General features: G+C 47.9%; 1 protein-coding gene across 2 annotated transcripts in view; it reads left to right on the top strand.

Moving 5' to 3' along the window:
* Positions 1 to 3,650: 3,650 nt before the first annotated feature.
* The window catches only part of Ir40a (Ionotropic receptor 40a), a 146,681-nt gene continuing 128,785 nt past the window's right edge, over positions 3,651 to 21,546 (top strand). Inside the window, exons 1-4 of one of the 2 annotated variants that reach the window (XM_070998209.1) lie at positions 3,651 to 3,823; positions 3,881 to 4,449; positions 4,506 to 4,769; positions 4,829 to 5,249. In XM_070998209.1, coding sequence (XP_070854310.1) covers positions 3,718 to 3,823; positions 3,881 to 4,449; positions 4,506 to 4,769; positions 4,829 to 5,249 — 1,360 coding nt within the window. In that variant the 5' untranslated portion in view covers positions 3,651 to 3,717. Of the gene's footprint in view, positions 3,824 to 3,880; positions 4,450 to 4,505; positions 4,770 to 4,825; positions 5,250 to 21,546 lie in introns of both variants that reach the window. The other variant, XM_070998208.1, reaches the window with a different exon arrangement.

Here is a 21,546-nt window from a genome sequence, read left to right as displayed (position 1 = left end):
TCCTCGGAATCGATTTATCATGCTGGAGAATTTTAGCATGGCCATAAACTTGGGCTTTCCACTGTCCGGTATCCCTCAGTCGAATAGCTGCCGACTTGGCCCTTTCCATGCCTGCTAAGTCCAGGCTAGGGAGGTTCAAGATTGCGTTCAGCGCTTCATTCGGGCACTAATGCACAATAGTATAAGATAATATGTCAAAAAACACCAAAGCTATGATTTGTTTCATATTATTTTTACACCAATTTTCCGATTGTTGCTATGGCAGCTATATGATTTATATATATAGTTATCCGATTTTGATAAAACTATAAAAAAATAAGACTTTTGGGAAAGATTCAGACCGATAGCTTTAAAACTGAGAGACTAGTTTGCGTGTGACAGACGGACTGACGGACATGGCTAGATCGACTCGTCTAGTGATACTGCTCAAGAATTTGTGTACTTTATGGAGTCGGAAACGTCTCCTTCACTGCGTTGCAAACTTATGACTGAAATCATAATACCCTCTGCAAGGGGATAAAAAGAAGGACAAGAACCCAAAACACAAAAAATAATTTTTCTTATAACTCAAATAATTTTTTTTTTTAAATTTGTACAATTAATTTACTTTACTTAATTTTGGACGTCACAGGTTTTCGCGGTTTGTGGGCGTTAGAGTGGGCGTGGCATATTCGCGTAACAAACTTGCGCTGCGTATAAAGCTACGGAATCTAAATCTGAAATCCCAATTCTCTATCTTTGATAGTTTCCGAGATATCCACGTTCATACTTACGATTTTTTTAAATTTGTGGGCGGTTTATGGGCGTTAGGGTGGGCGTGGCAAACTTTTTTTGGGTCAATCGATAGGTATTGATGAGAACATTACATTTCAGTTAAAATTTTTATTCTAGCATCAAAACTGTAGGAGCCACAGTTTTGGGCGGTTTGTGGGCGTTAGAGTGGGCGTGGCACTCATCAGGAATCTGCACGCCAAATCTCAATAGCCTAGCTCCCATAGTTTCCGAGATCTCAGCGTTCATCCGGACAGACAGACGGACAGACGGACATGGCTACATCAACTCGGCTAGTGATCCTGATCAAGAATATATATACTTTATGGGGCCGGAAACGCTTCCTTCTGCGTGTTACATACTTCTGACGAATTCTCTATATCCCTTTGGTCCCTTTAGCTGTGTAAAGGGGTATCTGATAGTCAAGGCACTCTACGAGAGTGGTGGAAGAAAAAAAAAAAATTTTGGAAAAGTGGCGGTTTATTTCTCAACATAATCTCCTTTTAGCTCTATACACTTCACCCAGCGATTAACTCGTATGAAAAATACTTTTTCTCGAGGTCTGCAAAATAGGCCTCTGTGGCGGCGACGACCTCCTCATTCGACGCAAATTTCTGTCCAGCGAGTGACTTTTTCAAGTTTGGAAACAAAAAGAAGTCAAACGGGGCCAAATCTAGAGAATATGGTGGATGGGGTAGCAGTTCGTAGCCCAATTCTACCAATTTGGGCTCGGGGAGGGCGGAAGTGTGAGCCGGTGCGTTGTCATGACGGAAGAGCGCTTTTTTTCTTCGGCGAATGGGGCCGTATTTTCTGCAATTCGGCGGCGAGTCGGCCCAATAATTCGGCTTAGTACAGCCCTGTGACCGTTTGGCCCTTCCTTGAATCCCAAAAAAACGGTGGCCATCACCTTTCCGGCCGATGGGACAGTCTTCGCCTTCTTCGGAGCAGGTTCGCCGGGTGAAGTCCACTGTTTCGACTGTTCCTTGGTCTCTGGTGTGTACCAGTGGATCCATGTTTCGTCGACGGTCACGAAACGACGCAGAAACTCCTTCGGATTGCGCATTAACAGCGTCAAACGCTTATCTGAAGTGGTCTCACGGTTGCGTTTGTTGTCCGGAGTGAGCAAACGCGACACCCATCGGGCCGACAGCATTCTCATGCCCAAAATGTCATGCAGGAGATGACCCACGCGGTCTTTTGACATGCTCACTGTCTCAGTTATCTCGCGTATCTTTAATCGGCGCTCTGCCAATACGAGATCGTTTATTTTTGTCACGTTAACCTCCGTGGTAGCCGTTTTCGGGGCACCTGGGCGTGGCTCATCAAAATCCCACGTGCGACCACGTTAAAACTCGTTAAGTCAATTTTTGACTGTCACCATGGAAGGAGAAGAGTCACCGTACACAGCATGCAAGCGCTCTTTGATTTCGCTGCGCGATTTCTCTTCCAAAAAGAAGAATCACATTACAGACCATATTGCTCTTTCTCAATTTTTCTACACGCAGTCAAAACAAAACTACGAGTGCGATTCGGCTGAAATTTCGACAGTAGCCGTCTACGAGAATGTAGTAATAGTAAATTTCTCTTGCGATAGTGACGCAATCGGGCGGTGAGGCTAAGTACTTATCGGACTGCCCTCGTGCTATAGCGTTCTTCCATGTTTTGCTATTATTTACTTATTGTCCATTTTATATGCTCTTTCATACCCTTGCAGAGGGTATTATGATTTTAATCAGAAGTATGCATCGCAGTAAAGGAGACGTTTCCGACCCCATAAAGTATATATATTCTTGATCAGCATCACTAGACGAGTCGATCTAGCTATGTCCGTCTCTCTGTCCGTCTCTACGCAAACTAGTCTCTCAGTTTTAAAGCTGAAACTTTCCCAAAGGCCTTTTGCAGGTAGTATATAAGTCGGAACCAGCCGGATCGGACAACTATATCTTATAGCTCCCGTAAGAATAGTCGGAAAAATATTTTTTTTTAATTATTTCTTCGGTCTTTTTCAACATATAAACTCCTACGCCACTATGCCACTTCAAATATATCAACAACAATTTAAATTAAGTGGGACGATTTCTGACCGCTTAGAAGTATAGCCTGGAAAGCTAACCCAGGCTATACTTCTAAGCGGTCAGAAATCGTCCCACTTAATTTAAATTGTTGTTGATATATTTGAAGTGGCATCCTTCTCGGCTAAATCATCTGGTCGTCCCCGGTTGGCTCGCCCCGGTTGATGCCCCCTTCGTTGGCACAAGGGTCGGTTTGCCCCTTACGCTTGTTGATACTGTTGATGTTGTCCTATGTCAGGCAGTACCGGTGCCGGTCATCGCATAGGATTCTTGATGAATTTGATCGGTGGGCACGTTCCCTCGCGCGTTGCGCTTAGGAGTGGTCCCGGGCAACGTTTCGGTAAAAAACGTTTTGTTTTTGGTAGCTGCTTGGTAGAAGGAGGTTTCAAGAAAATCAAACTCGGCTTGTAATTTTTGGGCTGCAGCCAAGGCGGGAGGTGTTATTTTCGTAAATAACAGCCACTTGATGTGCGATATTCTGTTTTTAATCTTATATTTCACTCACTCAATTAAGTTAGTTAAATAAGACTTAAAGATTAACCGATTTTTTTGTGTAGAATATGATTGCAAAGATAAAAAACTTTTTAGTTTATCGTTTTCCGCCGGAGTTTCGACACTCCAGTGTAGATTACATTAAAGAAAAAGTTTTAAATAACCTTAAATAAGTGGAAACGGGGTTGCTAGTATAACAAAGAAATCGATTTTTAGCCTTTTACTGCCTTTAACCATTCGGGCTGTCAGTTCCGTACACCCATCTGCGGTTTCTCGGCCGCTGGCATGTGATATGTTGTCATTGATGCAATAATTGCGCATCAAATAGTCATCGTAAAAGGATTATAAAGCAGGTCCTCCAATTTGGATCCATTAATACAAAATGAAAACGTTTCTGGTTGCGTTGGTCCTTTTGGTATATCCATTGAATTCACTAGACGGCACGAGACTGACTTCTAAGGCCTGCAATGAGTCTAACACTTCAATAGGTTCGTAGGAATATACTCATTTCTAAAAACAAAGTATTGTATGCCCATAACCTTCAGCGCTCTCGCAAATAATCAGTGGTCTGCGACTACCTTTACTGGCCATATTGGTACATCCAACTTCCACAGTATTTGACGAAAGCTGCCAGAACGACAGCGGCTTTCATGTTAATGATTTCCTACATCGGATTAATCAAATCTACTTTAAAACGATGATATTCAGCGACACGGAGCTCTTTTTTCAACACATTGAGAAGAATCTTCAAGGAGCCAACGAATGCGTCAGCCTGATTCTTGACGAGCCCAAGGAGCTGTTGCATAGCCTTTACGACCGACGCCTAGCCCATCGTCTTAGCTTGTTTATCTTCTATTGGGGAGCCCGTTTGCCACCCAGCTCTCGCGCCGTTGATTTCAGGGAGCCACTGCGAGCGGTGGTGATAACCTGTCCCCGCCAAAACGCTTTTCGCATCTATTACAACCAGGCCAGGCCCTGCAGCGCTAGTCAGCTGCAGCTGGTTAACTGGTATGACGGTGAAAATCTGGGTCTGCAACGGATCCCTGTTCTCCCAACTGCGGCATCTGTATACGCCAATTTTGAGGGTAGAATTTTTCTAGTACCTGTGTTTCATGTAATTCAGAACAATTCAAAAGAATTATGCACCAAATAACATGTCTTGGCTTGCAGTCTCCACCATGGTTTTGGGTCACCTATTACAATAACAGTTTCGAAGAGGAGAAGATCTCAAAAGTTTTTGGGAGCTCGCAGTATATCGAATTGCGAATCACGGGTGGTCGCGATCACTGTCTATTGAAGGTACTGGCCAAGCATATGAACTTTCGGTTCAAGTACATCGAGGCTCCGGGACGAACACAGGGCTCAATAAGGTCCGATGATGCCAGGGAGTCGAATGACAGTTTTACGGGTGGCATTGGAATGCTGCAATTTAGAGTGAGTAGTTGCGATTCTAAGATAAGCATGTAACTATTTTTCTTTTTCTCCGACAGCAGGCTGACTTTTTCTTGGGTGACGTCGGTCTAAGCTGGGAGCGCCGAAAAGCTGTCGAGTTCTCGTTTTTCACGCTGGCCGACTCTGGAGCCTTCGCCACACATGCCCCCAGACGCCTTAACGAGGCCTTCGCCATTATGCGCCCATTCAAGCCAGACATATGGCCATATTTAGTTCTTACGATTCTCTTCTCCGGTCCTATCTTCTACGGTATTATTGCCATGCCTTATATCTGGCGTCGACGTCGTGTCTTAGCAGACGTCGAGCATTTTGGGAAAAAAAATTTTTCCACATCATACATCAAGGAGACCATACCGCACAAATTAAAATTAAAGATAATGAAGATCCCGTCTGCGCAGCAGATGCCTTATCAACTGTTTGAGAAGTGTATCTGGTTCGCTTTACGCTTGTTCTTAAAACAATGTAAGTAATATTCTTTTATTAAGGATATATATAGTTATTTTGAGAGCATACATTGGGGAGATGTAGCGTAAATTATAACTACAATTTTTAATTGGTTTAATTGTTGTACATACATACCTATTGGTAACTTACCATGCACAATGTGTGAGGATGCGTGAAACACACCCTCCACATTTCGCCACTTCTATTCTTTCCTCCACGAAGGCATACAATTGGAGATTACGCCACGAAGGCCATTTATTTATAAGTTATAATATATAATATAATTATAAAATAAGTCGTTACGCCATGGTACAGCGGCACGAGCGTCGGCACGCCGGATCCAAGGAGTAAGTGGGACAGACAATAGCGATCAGACTGAGTGCGAGTAGGGGTAGTAGTAGTAGTACTAGCGAATAATAAAGACAAGAGAGAATGAGGAAGTATGTGTCCGTGTGAATTTGTGCATTTTTCGGGAACCCACGTGCAGTAATGTGTGCTGGTCGGGAATCGTGTTGCGCCAGAGAAGCTTACTCAGTGCAAACGACCACCCGATCGCCCACAAGGGGCATAGGAAAGGATCGCCTCTGGCCACCCTCTCCTGGGAACCCCGCCCAAAATACGGTTTAGGTAGTCGCGAGCCACTTGCAGTGATCTGTGCCGGTCGGGAATCGTGTTGCGCCAGAGAAGCTTACTCAGTGCAAACGACCACCCGATCGCCCACAAGGAGCATAGGAAAGGATCGCCTCTGGCCACCCTCTCCTGGGAACCCCGCCCCAAATACGGTTTAGGTAGTCGCGAGCCACGTGCAGTGATCTGTGCCGGTCGGGTATCGTGTTGCGCCAGAGAAGCTTACTCAGTGCAAACGACCACTCGATCGACCACAGGGAGCACAGGGAAGGGTCGCCTCCGGCCATCCTCCCCTCGGATCCCTACCCCCTACCCCAGTAGCTTGTGAGTCGCACATCCAGGGGGAACGGCCACGCCGTCCAGTTTTGTTGGTATTTTCTCAGGGATCGGCTACGCCGCTTGTTTCGTTAGTATTTTCGCCGGGAGTAGCCCCGCCCTCTACTATACTTTTCGGGTGCCGTGTTGCGCTAGAGCTGCTTACTCGGTGCACCGCGGATACTCTGGCCTCCTTTCTCCACAAATCCCCGCGGCAACTCCCCGTCCAGTTTCGTCCCAATACTTTTCTACAAATTTAACTGTAGAGGACCCTGGCCGGACTGAGTTTTATCCCAGCCCATGAAAAAGGTCCTTACAGTTTGGCGCCCGAACAGGGACGAATAAGGACGACTAGATATCCTTCAGGAGAGTTGGGTTTTTACCACCAACCGCAAGGCCTAAAGACCCATGTCCAGTAGATGAGATTTAGGGAAAGATAGGAGACCGCAGGAATAGTTAGAGTAGGGGATCCCGTAACGCTGCACCCGCCAACGCCAACCCACTCCCGGAGCGCCACATAGCCACGTGGCCTCCCACGAAGCCGTCCAGCGCATACCGCGCCCCGAGCAGCGCCCACAGAGCGGCCCAGTAGCGCCCAACGAGCGCCCAGCGAGCGGCGTTAGTGCACCACCAGCGGCACCCTCCCACGTGCCCACCAGGAGCACGCACAGCGCGACCACCGCGACCTCAGCAGCGTCACCCGCGCCGCCAGCCGCGTTATCAGCAGCGCAGACCCAGCAGCGTCCCGCGCCGTGCAGTGCCACCTCCGTGGCCAATAGGTGCCCACAGAGCGCCACCAGCAGCGCCACCAGCAGCGCCAACCGCGCCGGACAACGAGCGTCACCAGGAGCGCGCAACGAGCGGCCCCGCGCCCTCAGCAGCGTTCAGCGCCCATCGGGCGGCGTCATTTGCACCACGAGCAGCACCCACCGAGTGGCCACCAAGCGCCACCAGCAGCGACCTCAGCGGCATCCGCGCCCAACGCACAGCCCTACGAGCGGCTACCACCGAGCGCCATCAAGCAGGGCAACAGCAGTGCCAACCGAGCGCTCACCACACCGATCAGCGCTGCCGCGCGTCAGTCGCGCCACGGGAAGCGCCCACCCACGTGTTCATCAGGAGCGCCCAACGATCAGCGCCGCCGCTCACCAGCCGCGCTCACCGAGCGCCATCCGGAGCGCCAGCCTCAGCAGCGCCCACCGAGCGGCTTCCGCGCCCTGAGTAGCGTTCAGCGCCCATCAGCAGCGCCCATCGAGCGGCGTTAGTGCCCAACAGGCGCCCTCAGCAGCGCCAACCGAGCGCCAATCACCGCGCCCACAGCAGCGCCCAGCCGCGCCCTCAGCAGCGCCGCCGCTCACCAGCCGCACTCACCGAGCGCCAACGGGAGCGCCAGCCGCAACCACATCGGTCAGCCACTGCCGCACGTCAGCAGCACCCGCCGTGCGCCCGCCGCATCACGCCCCTGGTAGCGCCCAGCGCCCAGTCACGCCGCTAGGAGCGCTCACCGAGTGATCCCCAGCAGGGCCATCGGCAGCGCCACCGCGCGTATGCCCAGTGTCTCGGGAAAGAAAACGTCAGAGGACGCAGAATCAAAGCCAGATCCGGCAGCTGCCGGACTGGAAGAGGACAGGTTTTTCACCGCATCCGGGGGTGATTTCACGACCGCAAACATGGGGGTCAGGTGGATCGCCTACCGCCGGAAGGACGAGCTGCAGGCTCTGCTAAAAGGGTTTGGACTTGACCCGAACGGCCAAGTAGACGAACTACGACCACGATTGGCATCCTTCATCGGAGGAGGAGACCACAGCCCGGCTCTACGAGAGCGCTTTGCCGCACTGGAGGCAATATACCCGGAAGCACCCACCACAGCGGAAGACCCACACCTCGACCCCAGAACCTTCTCGCTCCAACGCCCTCTGGAGCCAGGAGGCCGGCGATATCCGCGATATCCGGACGGAAAACGGCCAGGGTCGCCGCCCACGTCGGGAGCCCGCGGTGACCCACTCGGTGCTCCCCCATCACTAGATTCCCCACTCCGCCTGGCGGGGGGGGGGCGGATTGTTGCCAATGTTACCATCGAGGGACAACCTTTCTCGGCAACAATTGACACAGGAGCCTCGCGAAGCTTTGTCAGCGAAGCGCCTAGACTCAGGAAGAAACAGCAGAGAAGTCCGCTCCCGCATCTCTCTGGCGGATGGATCCCAGAAAGAGGTGACCAAGGCCCTCCGGGCGCAAGTCGGCTTAAACGACCGACCGATCGGGCTGACGCTACTAGTCCTGCCAACGATCCTGGATAAAGTGATTTTGGGCATCGACTTTCTCTGCGCCATCAGCGCAACTCTAATCTGCGGGCAAGTCTGCTTGCAACTAGCACCACCTGCCACCCGGAAGGTAGAACCAACCCCAGATACGCGGGCGACTCCTACGGCCGCAACCGCGCAATCCCCAAGCACACCCGGTACGCCGCAATCATCGCAAGGCACCGAGGGGGGGACCAAAACAGTTCCAAAGCCTGCTCCGAGGACTCACATAAAGCCAAACGCGCCAGTGCGGAAGACAAGTCCTGACCCCTCGGGACCCGCGTTGTCAAGGAACCCGTCAGGCGACACCGCGGGAACCTGCACCACCACGGAGAACAGGTACGGCCTACAACCGCAGGCGGACGCCGCCACGGCAAAGGAGAAGAACCCGTTTTGACGCCCCTCCACGAGCGCCCTGTTGGCCACCACAACGGTGGAAACTCACACGCGCAAACCAGCCACCTCACCTGGGCCTGGGGAACCACAACGGAAAATCGGTGTATATCAGCTGCCAGCCCAGTCGGACGCAGCCAGCGCACGGAAGCACAACCCGTTCCGGAGCCACTGTCCCCACGGACACCTGGCCACTGTAGCGGAGGACCCAACCAGACTACAGGTGACCGAAGAACCTCACGCCGAGGAAACCTCCCACTTTCTGCAGGGTGAGCTACAGCTTTTCGACGAGCTAAGCGAGCCAACGGAGATCGCCGAGCATACCATCACTCTCCGGGATAATAAGCCACTAAAGCAGCGGTATTATCCAAAGAACCCCGCCATGCAGAGCATAATCAATCAGCAGTTGGACGAGCTATTACGAGACGACCGAATCGAGCCCTCCCGTAGCCCGCACAGTGCCCCGCTGGTGCTCGTGCGGAAGAAGACAGGGGATATGCGGATGTGCGTCGACTATCGACAACTCAACGCACATTCCATACCCGATGCGTACCCACTCCCACGAATCAACCACATATTGGAGCGGCTACGGAACGCCCTGTTCATCTCAACGCTGGATCTTAAGAATGGATACTGGCAGATCCCTATGGCGGAAGGAAGCCGCGAATGCACGGCTTTCACCGTCCCTGGGCGTGAACTCTTCCACTGGAAAGTCATGCCCTTTGGACTGCATTCTGCCCCAGCAACGTTCCAGCCAGCCCTTGACAGCGTCATCGGGCCGGATATGGAACCCCACGCCTTCGCCTACTTGGATGACATCATCGTCATCGGGGCGACATGGGAGGAACATGCCAGGAATCTCAGGGAAGTCTTCCGACGACTGCGGGAAGCAAAGTTTCGGCTGAATCAAGGCAAGTGCAAGTTTTTCCAGAAATAGCTGGTATACCTAGGCCACTTGATCAGCGAAGAAGGCATCAGGACGGACCCAGATAAGATAGCTGCTATACAGGGACTACGCCCGTCAAGGAACTCCGTCGCCATTTGGGCATCGCATCTTGGTATCGACGCTTCGTCCAGGATTTCGCCTCCATCGTTCAGCCCATGTCCCGACTCCTCAGGAAGGGGGTCAAGTGGAGCTGGGAGGAGCCCCAACAGCAGGCATTTTAGACACTCAAAGCCAGAATAACGGCCGCACCGGTACTGGCCTGCCCAAATTTTGAATACAAGTTCCAGCTTCAGACGGATGCAAGTGATGCAGGACTTGGAGCAGTCCTCACTCAGAGCATCGATGGAGAGGAAAAGGTCATCGCCTACGTAAGTCGACGCCTCGAGCGAGCCGAGGAAAACTACTCCACTACCGAAAAGGAGTGCCTCGCCATAGTTTGGGCCACGCGGAAGCTACGCTGCTACTTGGAGGGCTACCAGTTTGACATGATTACGGATCACCTCGCTCTCAAGTGGTTGAACTCGATTGACAACCCCACGGGCCGCATAGCCCGGTGGGCTCTGGAGCTGCAACAATACCAGTTTATCGTCCTCTATCGGAAGGGCAAATACAACGTTGTCGCCGACGCCCTCTCCCGACAACCCCTAGGGATGCTTCAGCTGCTCGCGGAACACGGAACTCAGTGCAAATGGATCCGGAGGATGCAAGAAGAAGTCCAGAGGCGCCCCGAAAAGTTTCCGGATTACACTCTGGATCACGGACAGCTGTATCGACACATCGGACACACCTCAGACGTGGGAAACAGCAACCCATGAAAGCTTTACGTGCCTCGGGAGCAGAGACAACGAGTGCTGGAGGAATGCCACGACCACCCTTCTGCTGGTCACCTGGGCATCCGGAAGACTCGCAGACGGATTGCCCAACGATATTTCTGGCCGGGATTACATCAAGACGTTGTGCGGACCCGACGAGGGAATACCATGCTGCTCTTATTTATAGATGTCTTTTCCAAATGGGTCGAGATCATCCCCCTAAAGAAGGCCACAGCCGCCCAACTCGAGTTTGGATTTCGGGAAAGGATAATATCCCGCTTTGGAGCACCCAGGACTTTGATTTGCGACAACGGCACGCAGTTCACCAGCCGCGGTTTCAAGACATTCTGTCGCACTAACGGCATCAAACTGGAATACACAGCTCCTTATTCCCCGCAGCAGAACCCCACCGAACGGGCAAACCGGACCATCAAGACAATGATAGCCCAGTACGTGGACCAGGATCACAGGACATGGGATCAGCTACTGCCAGAGATCTCGCTGGCCATAAACACGAGCATCTCAGATAGCACCGGTTTCAGCCCCGCCTATCTGGTGCAGAGTAGGGAACCCAGATTGCCAGGGGCCCTCTTTGATGTGGTCACGCCTGGTCTACACTCGTCGCCGTTGGACCCCACTGAGCGAGCTAAACGACTGCAGGAAGCTTTCGGCACTGCGCTGGAAACCAACCAGATGGCTTCTCAAGAACAAGGCCGCCACTACAATTTGCGACGTCGCGAGTGGAGACCTCAGCTCGGATCACAGGTTATGGTCCGCCTCCACCAACTGTCAAAGGCCAGCGAAGGCTTTAACGCGAAGCTTGCTCCTAAGTTCTCGGGGCCATTTAAGGTGCTGAAGTTCCTCTCCCCGAATATCGTCAGGATACAACATATGGAAAACAGGAAGAGGCGAACAGCAGGAGTAGGCGACCTGAAGGAGTACCAGCTAGGGCACCCGGAAGAAGCCACCGGAGAGAGCGCGAATGTACCCAAAGCATCGCAGTAATAACTTTAGCAGAAAACTAGGTTAAGCTGAGAGTTGTACCCACTAGATAAGTCGATCCTCGCACTCAGGCAGGGCAAGTAAGGAACGTAGGCCTAGGCTAATTTTCTCGTGTTGCGCCAGAGAAGCTTACTCAGTGCAAACGACCACCCGATCGCCCACAAGGAGCATAGGAAAGGATCGCCTCTGGCCACCCTCTCCTGGGAACCCCGCCCCAAATACGGTTTAGGTAGTCGCGAGCCACGTGCAGTGATCTGTGCCGGTCGGGAATCGTGTTGCGCCAGAGAAGCTTACTCAGTGCAAACGACCACCCGATCGCCCACAAGGAGCATAGGAAAGGATCGCCTCTGGCCATCCTCTCCTGGGAACCCCGCCCCAAATACGGTTTAGGTAGTCGCGAGCCACGTGCAGTGATCTGTGCCGGTCGGGTATCGTGTTGCGCCAGAGAAGCTTACTCAGTGCAAACGACCACCCGATCGCCCACAAGGAGCATAGGAAAGGATCGCCTCTGGCCACCCTCTCCTGGGAACCCCGCCCCAAATACGGTTTAGGTAGTCGCGAGCCACGTGCAGTGATCTGTGCCGGTCGGGTATCGTGTTGCGCCAGAGAAGCTTACTCAGTGCAAACGACCACTCGATCGACCACAGGGAGCACAGGGAAGGGTCGCCTCCGGCCATCCTCCCCTCGGATCCCTACCCCCTACCCCAGTAGCTTGTGAGTCGCACATCCAGGGGGAACGGCCACGCCGTCCAGTTTTGTTGGTATTTTCTCAGGGATCGGCTACGCCGCTCGTTTCGTTAGTATTTTCGCCGCGAGCAGCCCCGCCCTCCACTATACCTTTTGGGTGCCGTGTTGCGCTAGAGCTGCTTACTCGGTGCAACGCGGATACTCTGGCCTCCCTTCCCCACAAATCCCCGCGGCAACTCCCCGTCCAGTTTCGTCCCAATACTTTTCTACAAATTTAACTGTAGAGGACCCTGGCCGGACTGAGTTTTATCCCAGCCCATGAAAAAGGTCCTTACAAATGTTATCTTTGGTAAGTCGGCCGCTTTTGAAAAAAGACATTTTTTAATTTATATAAAAATTTGACAACAAATCTATGGGAGCCACACAAATTTGCGGATTGGCGAGCTTTTGAAATGAAACTGCACCTTGCTGACTTCAGGCACCCGCTTGCCCAACGTTCTAGTGAAATTTAAGTTGTTCATTGGGACTCGCTCAGCCACTTTTAATAAGAAAATTCGGTTTTGAATGAAACAATGATTTTTGTTAAGGCACGTCGTGCCCTTTTGATTGTCGTTTTTTAAGTGTATCTTAATTCTCTAAAGCAGAAATGGTCAATCCATAGACCGGTAGCTAAGCCGTCGGCGAAGCCGGCAGCGGGGCAGTCGTTACTTCTAAATATCCATGTATATACATCGCAGCGACAATATAGCCGCTTATATAAGAGAGAGAGAGTTTATTATGCTCACAGTATCGGAGTGGTCGCGCGTGCCAGACATGCCGACTCAGCACTTAGGCTGCCCATTGCATTCTTGTGCGGTCACATTACTCCGCGCTCGAAGCGCTGGGAAACATCTCCCTCATTTTGAAAAATAACGTCATATTATGAAGTTGCTTGTTAGTCCTTATATATTATATATTTATTTATATTTAACGAAAGTAAAAAGGAAAACGTTTTTTTTTAACTTCTGCGATTATTTCTTCTTTTTTTTTGTATTATATATGTTATTTTGTTTACATTCTTTACAGTAAAGTAAAGTAAATTAATTGTACAAATTTAAAAAAAAAAATTATTTGAGTTATAAGAAAAATTATTTTTTGTGTTTTGGGTTCTTGTCCTTCTTTTTATCCCCTTGCAGAGGGTATTATGATTTCAGTCATAAGTTTGCAACGCAGTGAAGGAGGCGTTTCCGACTCCATAAAGTACACAAATTCTTGAGCAGTATCACTAGACGAGTCGATCTAGCCATGTCCGTCGGTCCGTCTGTCACACGCAAACTAGTCTCTCAGTTTTAAAGCTATCGGTCTGAATCTTTCCCAAAAGTCTTATTTTTTTATAGTTTTATCAAAATCGGATAACTATATATATAAATCATATAGCTGCCATAGCAACAATCGGAAAATTGGTGTAAAAATAATATGGAACAAATCATAGCTTTGGTGTTTTTTGACATATTATCTTATACTATTGTGCATTAGTGCCCGAATGAAGCGCTAAACGCGATCTTGAACCTCCCTAGCCTGGACTTAGCAGGCATGGAAAGGGTCAAGTCGGCAGCTATTCGACTGAGGGATACCGGACAGTGGAAAGCCCAAGTTTATGGCCATGCTATAATTCTCCAGCATGATAAATCGATTCCGAGGAAAACGGATCTTCGCAAATCCCTTAAATACTGTCAAACAACCTTTGATTCCAGACAGAGAGGAATGGGAGCAGGGCCGACCGGGCAAACGGACGCAATCTGCTTCTATACAGATGGCTCCAAATTAGAAGGACACTTTGGCGTTTACTCCGAACAATTAAATATCAGGAAGTCATTCAGGCTCCCGGACTTCCAAGCGGAGGTCCACGCCATAAAGGAAGCACAAAACTGTTTAGGGAACATAAGCCCCCAAAGAGGGAACCGAAATATATATAGTGACAGCCAAGCGGGTATTAAATCGATCTACTCGACGAGCAGGAACTCCCGTACAATAGCAGACTGTCACAGATCTCTCCACGAGATGGCTAGTCAGTTTACTTTCTGCCTAATATGGGTTCCGGGTCACCGGGATATCGTAGCAACTGCATAGCGGACGAGTTACCCAGGTAGGGCACCATCACGCCTCTCCTCCCAGGAAAGGTGAACGTCGGTATGCCCATGGAGTGTGCGTGGCAATCTTTTTTTGGATGAATCGATAGGTATTAACAAGACTAATAAATTTCAGTTACAATTTTTTATCTAGCATACAAATTTTGGGCATCTTTGCGTAACAAACTTGCACTGAGTACAAGGCTACGAAATCTAAATCTGAAATCCCAGCTCTCTATCTTCTATAGTTTCTGAGATATCCGCGTTCATATTTACGATTTTTTGAAGTTTGTGGGCGGTTTGTGGGCTTTAAAGTGGACGTGCCGTATTGCTGAAACAAACTTGAGCTGCGTAAGAAGCTCAGGAATCTGCATGCCAAATCTAAATAGCCTAACTCCTATAGTTTCCGAGATCCGGACAGACGGACATGGCTAGATCGACTCAGCTAGTGGTCCTGATCAAGATTAGATGTAAAAAAAAAATTAACTGATAGGCAGCTTCCTGGCGTTAGCATTGACTGTCAACGCGAACTGAGCGAAACTCCAGTGGGACCGTCCGGGACAGAGCAAGGGACAGGCGGTCGTAGTCTCGAAAGGCGTTGCCCTGGAGAGCGAGGCACCTGTTTCACCTAGTCTGAGAACTGTGACGCTTCCCTAAGCCAGCAAGGCAAATCTCTCTGCGAGTCCAAGCCGCGACAAGCGGCCAAAACGAGGGGTACCTGCAGGCATTGGAATCAACGCGAGACGACACCGAGGCCAACCCGCTGTAATAAGTAGAACGAAAATAAATCCACTGTTATCCCTTGAATTCTGTGCTTTGCCACTGATCTCTGGGGCAGTCACGTCATATAAACTTGGTGGGGCGAACACACAATCTACTGAGCTAGCCGTACAAGTCTCGTAGCGAGCAGGCCAACAAAAACACTTTGTCACATCCCAACAGTGAGAGCAATAGAAGCAGAATGGGATAGAAGTAAATTTACCGCCTTAAGAAGGAGGACTTCGCCCATGTCGCTGTTGATGGTATATTGGACGACTGAAGAAGCCATTGTCGGAGTATTAGTTAGAGACAGAGAACGACCCACAACTCGTCGGTATGTGAAGACCCAGCCAGACATGCTGGTCGACCATGCAAAGGTCGCTAAACAATTCTGTGAGTGGTCATTCAGGTTCGACGGTGCGAAAAAACCATTCGAGTTTCTGGAGCAAGTGGAATGGTCAGCCAACACATACGGCTTGGATTTGGATATGATTCCCCGAGCAATCCCGGAATTGCTTAAAGAAAGGGTTTTGAAGTGATTAATTGCCAACAACACGCAATGGAGAACCTGGCCAGAATTCATACAAAGCTTTCACACATATTTTCTGCCGAAAGATTTCTTCCCCAGGCTGACGGATGAGGTTAGGCAACAGCAGCTCCAGCGAGTCGTTCAAAAACTACATGATCGACATCCAGACGATGGTGAGGCCAATCAACTACTCTCCGAGAGAGACCCTAAGAATTATTTAGGAGATCTGTACACCGAGCCTAAGGTGTCGGACCTGGATACACTAACGATTTTAGCCGACGAGTACGAGGAACTGGAAAAAGAGCGGAAAGCATTCGAACAGGAGAACCAGTTCTCGAGGACCAAGTCGGCGGCCCCAACGCAAGCCACGTGCGAAGATTCAGGCAACCAGGATAAACGGGGAAATGACCAATGGTCACCACTACACCAAGTGCAACGGCAGCAGGCAACCAAAGCACCACGAGAAGGTCCATGGACACCACCTCAACAACAGCAGAGACCAATCGATAGGTATTGTCGAGACCAATACATTTCAGTTAACATTTTTTATCTAGCATAAAAATTGTGGGCGTCACAGGTTATCGCGGTTTGTGGGCGTTATAGTGGGCGTGGCATATTCGCGTAACAAACTTGCGCTGCGTATAAGGCTACGGAATCTAAATCTGAAATCCCAATTCTATATCTATATCTATTCTATCTTCATAATTACGATTTTTTGAAGTTTGTGGGCGGTTTACGGGCGTTAGGGTGTGTGTGGCAAACTTTTTTTTGGTCGATCGATAGGTATTGTTGAGAACAATAAATTTCACTTTAAACTTAGTTTCTAGTAAAAAAAATGTGGTCGCCACAGTCTTGGTCGTTCGACTGGGCGTGGCGCCCTGCTGAAACAAACTGGCACTGCCCAAGAATCTCACGAATCTACATGCCAAAACCCAAAATATATAGCTTCTACAGTGTCCGAGATCACAGCGTTTATACGGACAAACGGACAGACGGACATGGCTAGATCGACTCGGCTAGTGATCCTGATCAAGAATATATATACTTCATAGGTCGGAAATGCTTCCTTCTACCTTTTACATAATTTCTGACGAATCTAGTATACCCCTAACTCTACGAGTAACTCCCTTAGGCCAAGCGAATGTTTTGGATAATATCTGTTTTAATAAAATCACAAGCGATTATGGTAAAAATATTAAAACAAAATTTTAAAAAATGAATACTTATTTAAGAAAAGTATATGAAAATGAAAATCTAACTTAACAGCGAGTCAAGCTTAAGTTACAAAACAAACAACAACAAACAATCAAACACATCTATAAATAGGTTCCTTATCAGTTGTAACATGCGGGATCCTCCGGACATCTGGAGGGGAAAACCATCACCCACCAGCAAATTCTTAGTAATAAGCAGAACTAGTGATAAAGAAATCAAATCTGAAGTCCCACGAACCCTTGCAGGGGTATCACCATTTACCATCAAAAAATCATCGACATATTATGCGGAGGCGAAGTAGTGAGCTGCAAGATAACACGCGACGGAAACCTTCTAATTCAAACTAAGGACGGACAACAAGCAGAGAAATTATTAAAACTCACCAGCATTCAAAACAATATCCCAGAATTAGTATCAGAACACCGTACCCTGAATTACTCAAAGGGAGTAATATATTCTAATGATTTATTTATTTATTTATTTCATTTCGCCAACGGAATTCCTTTACTGGCTACTTCAACATTTCAACAACTTATCTTACGTACTAAAATTTACAAAATAATTGACTAACCTATGCTTAAGAATTGATTTACTTGAGAAGTAGTCCAATTGCATATCGATTGGAAGTGCGTTAGACTCATATATGGCCCTATAGAGGGGCTCGTTTTTGGAATAATTTGTCCGCCGCAGCTCGAGGAAAAAGGGATCAAAATTCCGAAGTTGCCTAGGCGGGGGTTGAAAACCAACTTTCGATAGCAGTTCTGGACAGTCGATACTACCATCCAACAAATCAGAGATGAAGCAAATGGCGAGGATACTTCTACGATGCTCAAGGGATGGTTGGTGAACAAGCCTACATTGCTGGTGGTATGAAGGGGTAGGGTCTAAAAACCTTAGCGGCAACAACGCGAATTTCAAAAACTGTTTCTGTAGACGTTCTATTCTGTTTCCATGAGTGGTAGTGAAGGGATTCCAAATAAGAGACGCATATTCTAGTTTAGTTCGGACAAATGCAAAATAAAGCGCAAGTCTGGTGTAGGGATCCGTGAATAGCGATGCGTTCCGTTTCACAAATCCAAACATAGCATAGGCCCTGGGCATGATGTAATCGAAGTGTGCTGCAAACTTAAGTTTTGAGTCAAACAACACTCCTAGATCCAAGGATTCCTGCCGCAGTTGTAGAGGTTGACCATTGAGATTATAAGATGTGACGATATTGTATGCGGATTTACTGTAAGTGACATAGAAGCACTTGCTTATGTTAAGAGGAAGCGAGTTTCGGCTACACCAAGAGCTCAAGGAAACTAAGTCATGTTGAACCAATTGTGAGTCTGTCGCTAATTTAATAGACTTAAAAATTTTTAAATCATCTGCATACAGGAGACACTCTGAAGATAGACAGAACCTCACATCATTAATGAAAATGATGAAAAGCAGAGGTCCCATAGCACTCCCCTGAGGGAGGCCAGAGGTTGCCAAACAGGAATCCGAGAATTTTCCATTAATATTAACTCTATAAAGTCGATGGTGTAAATATGATTTTATCCAATTTAGTAGTCCCGAATGTATACCCAAGCGGGCCAGTTTTGCCAGTAGGGCACTGTGGCTAACTTTGTCAAAGGCTTTCGCAAAATCAGTGTAAATGAATGCATGAATGCAATAGTTGCTGAAAACGGCAAGATTAGTCGTAGTTGACCGACCTGCATCAAAACCATGCTAAGAAGTGCTTATATATGTTTTTACAAGAAATGATAATTTATGGGCAACAATGCGTTCGAAGAGTTTAAGAGTGGCAATGTTATTCTTCGGCCCTGATTTTAAAATTGGAGTCACGGATGAGACCTTCCATCTATCCGCAAAGTGTCCACTAGAAAGTGATTTATCAAACAGAATTTTTAGTGGAACGCATAGCACCTCTATACAATGTTTCAGAAAGTAGGCCGGAATCCCATCGCAGTCCGGAGTGTACGATTCATCCACGTCTTCCACAGCCCTATGAATATTCTCTTCTAGCACGGTTAAACTACCTAAATTCAATAGAGGAGTGATTGCATTTAAGGTTTGAGAATCATTCCAGGCTGCTGTTGGCTCAAAATTAGCTTTAAAATAAGAGGCAAAAAGATTTGCAGTTTCTGTATTTGAATGGGAAGATAAATTCCCTAGGAACATAGCAGATGGAACTGAAGCATAGCAGATGGAACTGAATCTAGGTGAATATTCAGCTGAAGGCGCAAAACTGTAAAAGTTTATACCTAGTGGCAATGGTCTATGATGGATATCACAATTGCTTATAGGTGAACTACATTGGACTAAAGAAAAGTTAATATCAGCGCTAAGGAATACTAAGTCTAAAATTGTATCTAAGATATTGAATATATTATTGACTTGTATTAAGCCCATACTGAAAATATCATCGATGAAAAGAATCTCGTGTGGTTGATGTATGTTGCTAGGCAGTGAAGAGTGATGCTCCGGATCCTGAGACCAAACGAGGGATGATAGATTAAAGTCTCCAATCACACAGATATGTTGATGGTCCTGCAGATTATTGTAAATGTCGGTAATGTTTTCCAGACGAGCCTTGTAAAGTTTATATGAACCATTCGGTGGTATGTATGACACCACAATTTGCAGCGATTCCGATTCTCCAATTATCGACACCGCAACTTGATCAAGTAGGGTATCTTCAATGAGAAGTCCAATTGACAAGCAGCGCAAATTGCAGCGAACAGCAACAATTACACCACCCCCTCTAGCACAGTGAGTTTTCGTGCTATCTCTGTCTTTGCGGAACACATGGTACAAATTGGAGTCGAAGAATTAATTTGAGTAAAAGTTTATGTTGAGCCAAGTTTCAACTAAAACTATAATCACCAATGGGCCATGAACTGGAACATTCGAGTAAACGCGGACAAATGTGCCAATGTAACGATCACCAACCGCCGAAGTAGCTGCCCTGGAGTCAGCCTCAACGAAAGTCCAAGCAGAGCCCTTCCTGCATACAAGTACCTCGGTGTCACTTTGGACAAAAAACTCACTTTTGGCAGGCACATTACGTGTATCCAACACTCCTTCAGGACCAAAGTTGCTCGGATGGCTTGGCTTCTCGCACCACGCAACAAGCTCGCACTTGGCTGTAAGGTTCAAATTTATAAGTCCATACTAGCGCCCAGTCTTTTCTATGGACTCCAGGTTTACGGCATCGCTGCAAAAACCAACCTCAACAAAATCCGGGTTTTGCAAGCGAAAACACTTCGAACCATCTCTGGAGCTCCGTGGTTTATGCGAACCAGAGACATCGAACGGGATCTCAATGTGCCCAAACTTGGAGACAAGCTGCAGGAACTTTCTCGAAAATATATGGAAAGGCTAAACGAGCACCCCAACAGCCTAGCCAGAAAACTTGTTACCGCTGCTATAAACAGCGCCGAACCAAGCAACCGAGTCAAAAGAAGACTAAAAAGACACCACCCTCAAGACCTACCGGACCGGATTTTGACCTAGCAACATCACCACCCTCAATATTAATATTAAATAACTAAAAATAACGAAATTATTTCTTGCCTTAAGGAACCTTAGACTAAGTATTGTATCTATTTTTGAAAAAACTGATTAGATTAAGCTGCCAGTCGGGTAGCAGTGTGCTAATCCTAAGAATAAAATTTCCACATTAATAAAAGTAAAAAAAAAAAAAAAAAAATGACAGCTAAGAATCCAACCAAAATTGCAACTATACTAATCTATATCTAATTATACTTAATTGTACTTAAGCTTAAGGACAGCCAACGGCATAGTCCGGTAGGAGCTGAGAAAAAAGACAAGAGCAAATCAACCGAAAGCTTTACTGGATAAACAAATTTTTCCCATTCACAGTTGCATAGGAAAGGGGAGACTCGACTAGTAGGCGGCCGATTGGCACTGGACGATAGTGTCATACAAGGATACTGTGATCAGATGGAGGAACGACGAAAAGGCGTACAACGCTGGGGTACGCTGGGGTACGGAGCGTCGAGAGAATCATCGAGAGCATCGCAAGAACCCTAAAGCTACTGGACTTATGATAATTAAAGCCCTAAAAGAGGAACGAGTATATTTCTATCCCAATGAAAGGGTGAAATGTGAGGAGTGAAATAGCTGAATAGTTAAATACCCCATAAATTGCAGCGGTAACTATGCATGGAGGCCTGCCGGTTACGAGATGGGCAACGAGTTAGCGCGTAGTAACGGCAAGACGAAGAGAGTTCGAAGAGAAAGACAAGTTGCACGGTAAGAGAATGGAGAAACACCGTTTGAAGAAAAAGAGTTTGAAGAACTAGAAGTTGAAAAAAGAGCGTTTGCAGAACGAGAGTTTGGATAACGAGAAGTAGGAGAAAGAGCGTTTGGAGAATTAGAGCTTGGAGAGTGAGACCGTGGGGAAATCGAGAGCAGCGCAAGGGTGCCGTGTGCAAAGGTCAATAACGGAATGCACCGGACTTTGGACTCCGCCGTGAACTTTGGACCAAGAGAAGAAGAAGAAGAAGAAGAATTACACTACCAGAACTAGAAAAAGAAATTGAAGGGAAAAGAGAAGAAGAAGAATACGATTTATTAATAGGTGTAATAGACACGAAAGAAAACATAAA

This window comes from Drosophila suzukii (genome assembly GCF_043229965.1).
Source record: "Drosophila suzukii chromosome 2 unlocalized genomic scaffold, CBGP_Dsuzu_IsoJpt1.0 scf_2c, whole genome shotgun sequence".
Lineage (NCBI taxonomy): Eukaryota > Metazoa > Arthropoda > Insecta > Diptera > Drosophilidae > Drosophila > Drosophila suzukii.
Note: the sequence above shows the minus strand (reverse complement) of the source record. Positions and strands in the feature narration are given on the sequence as shown.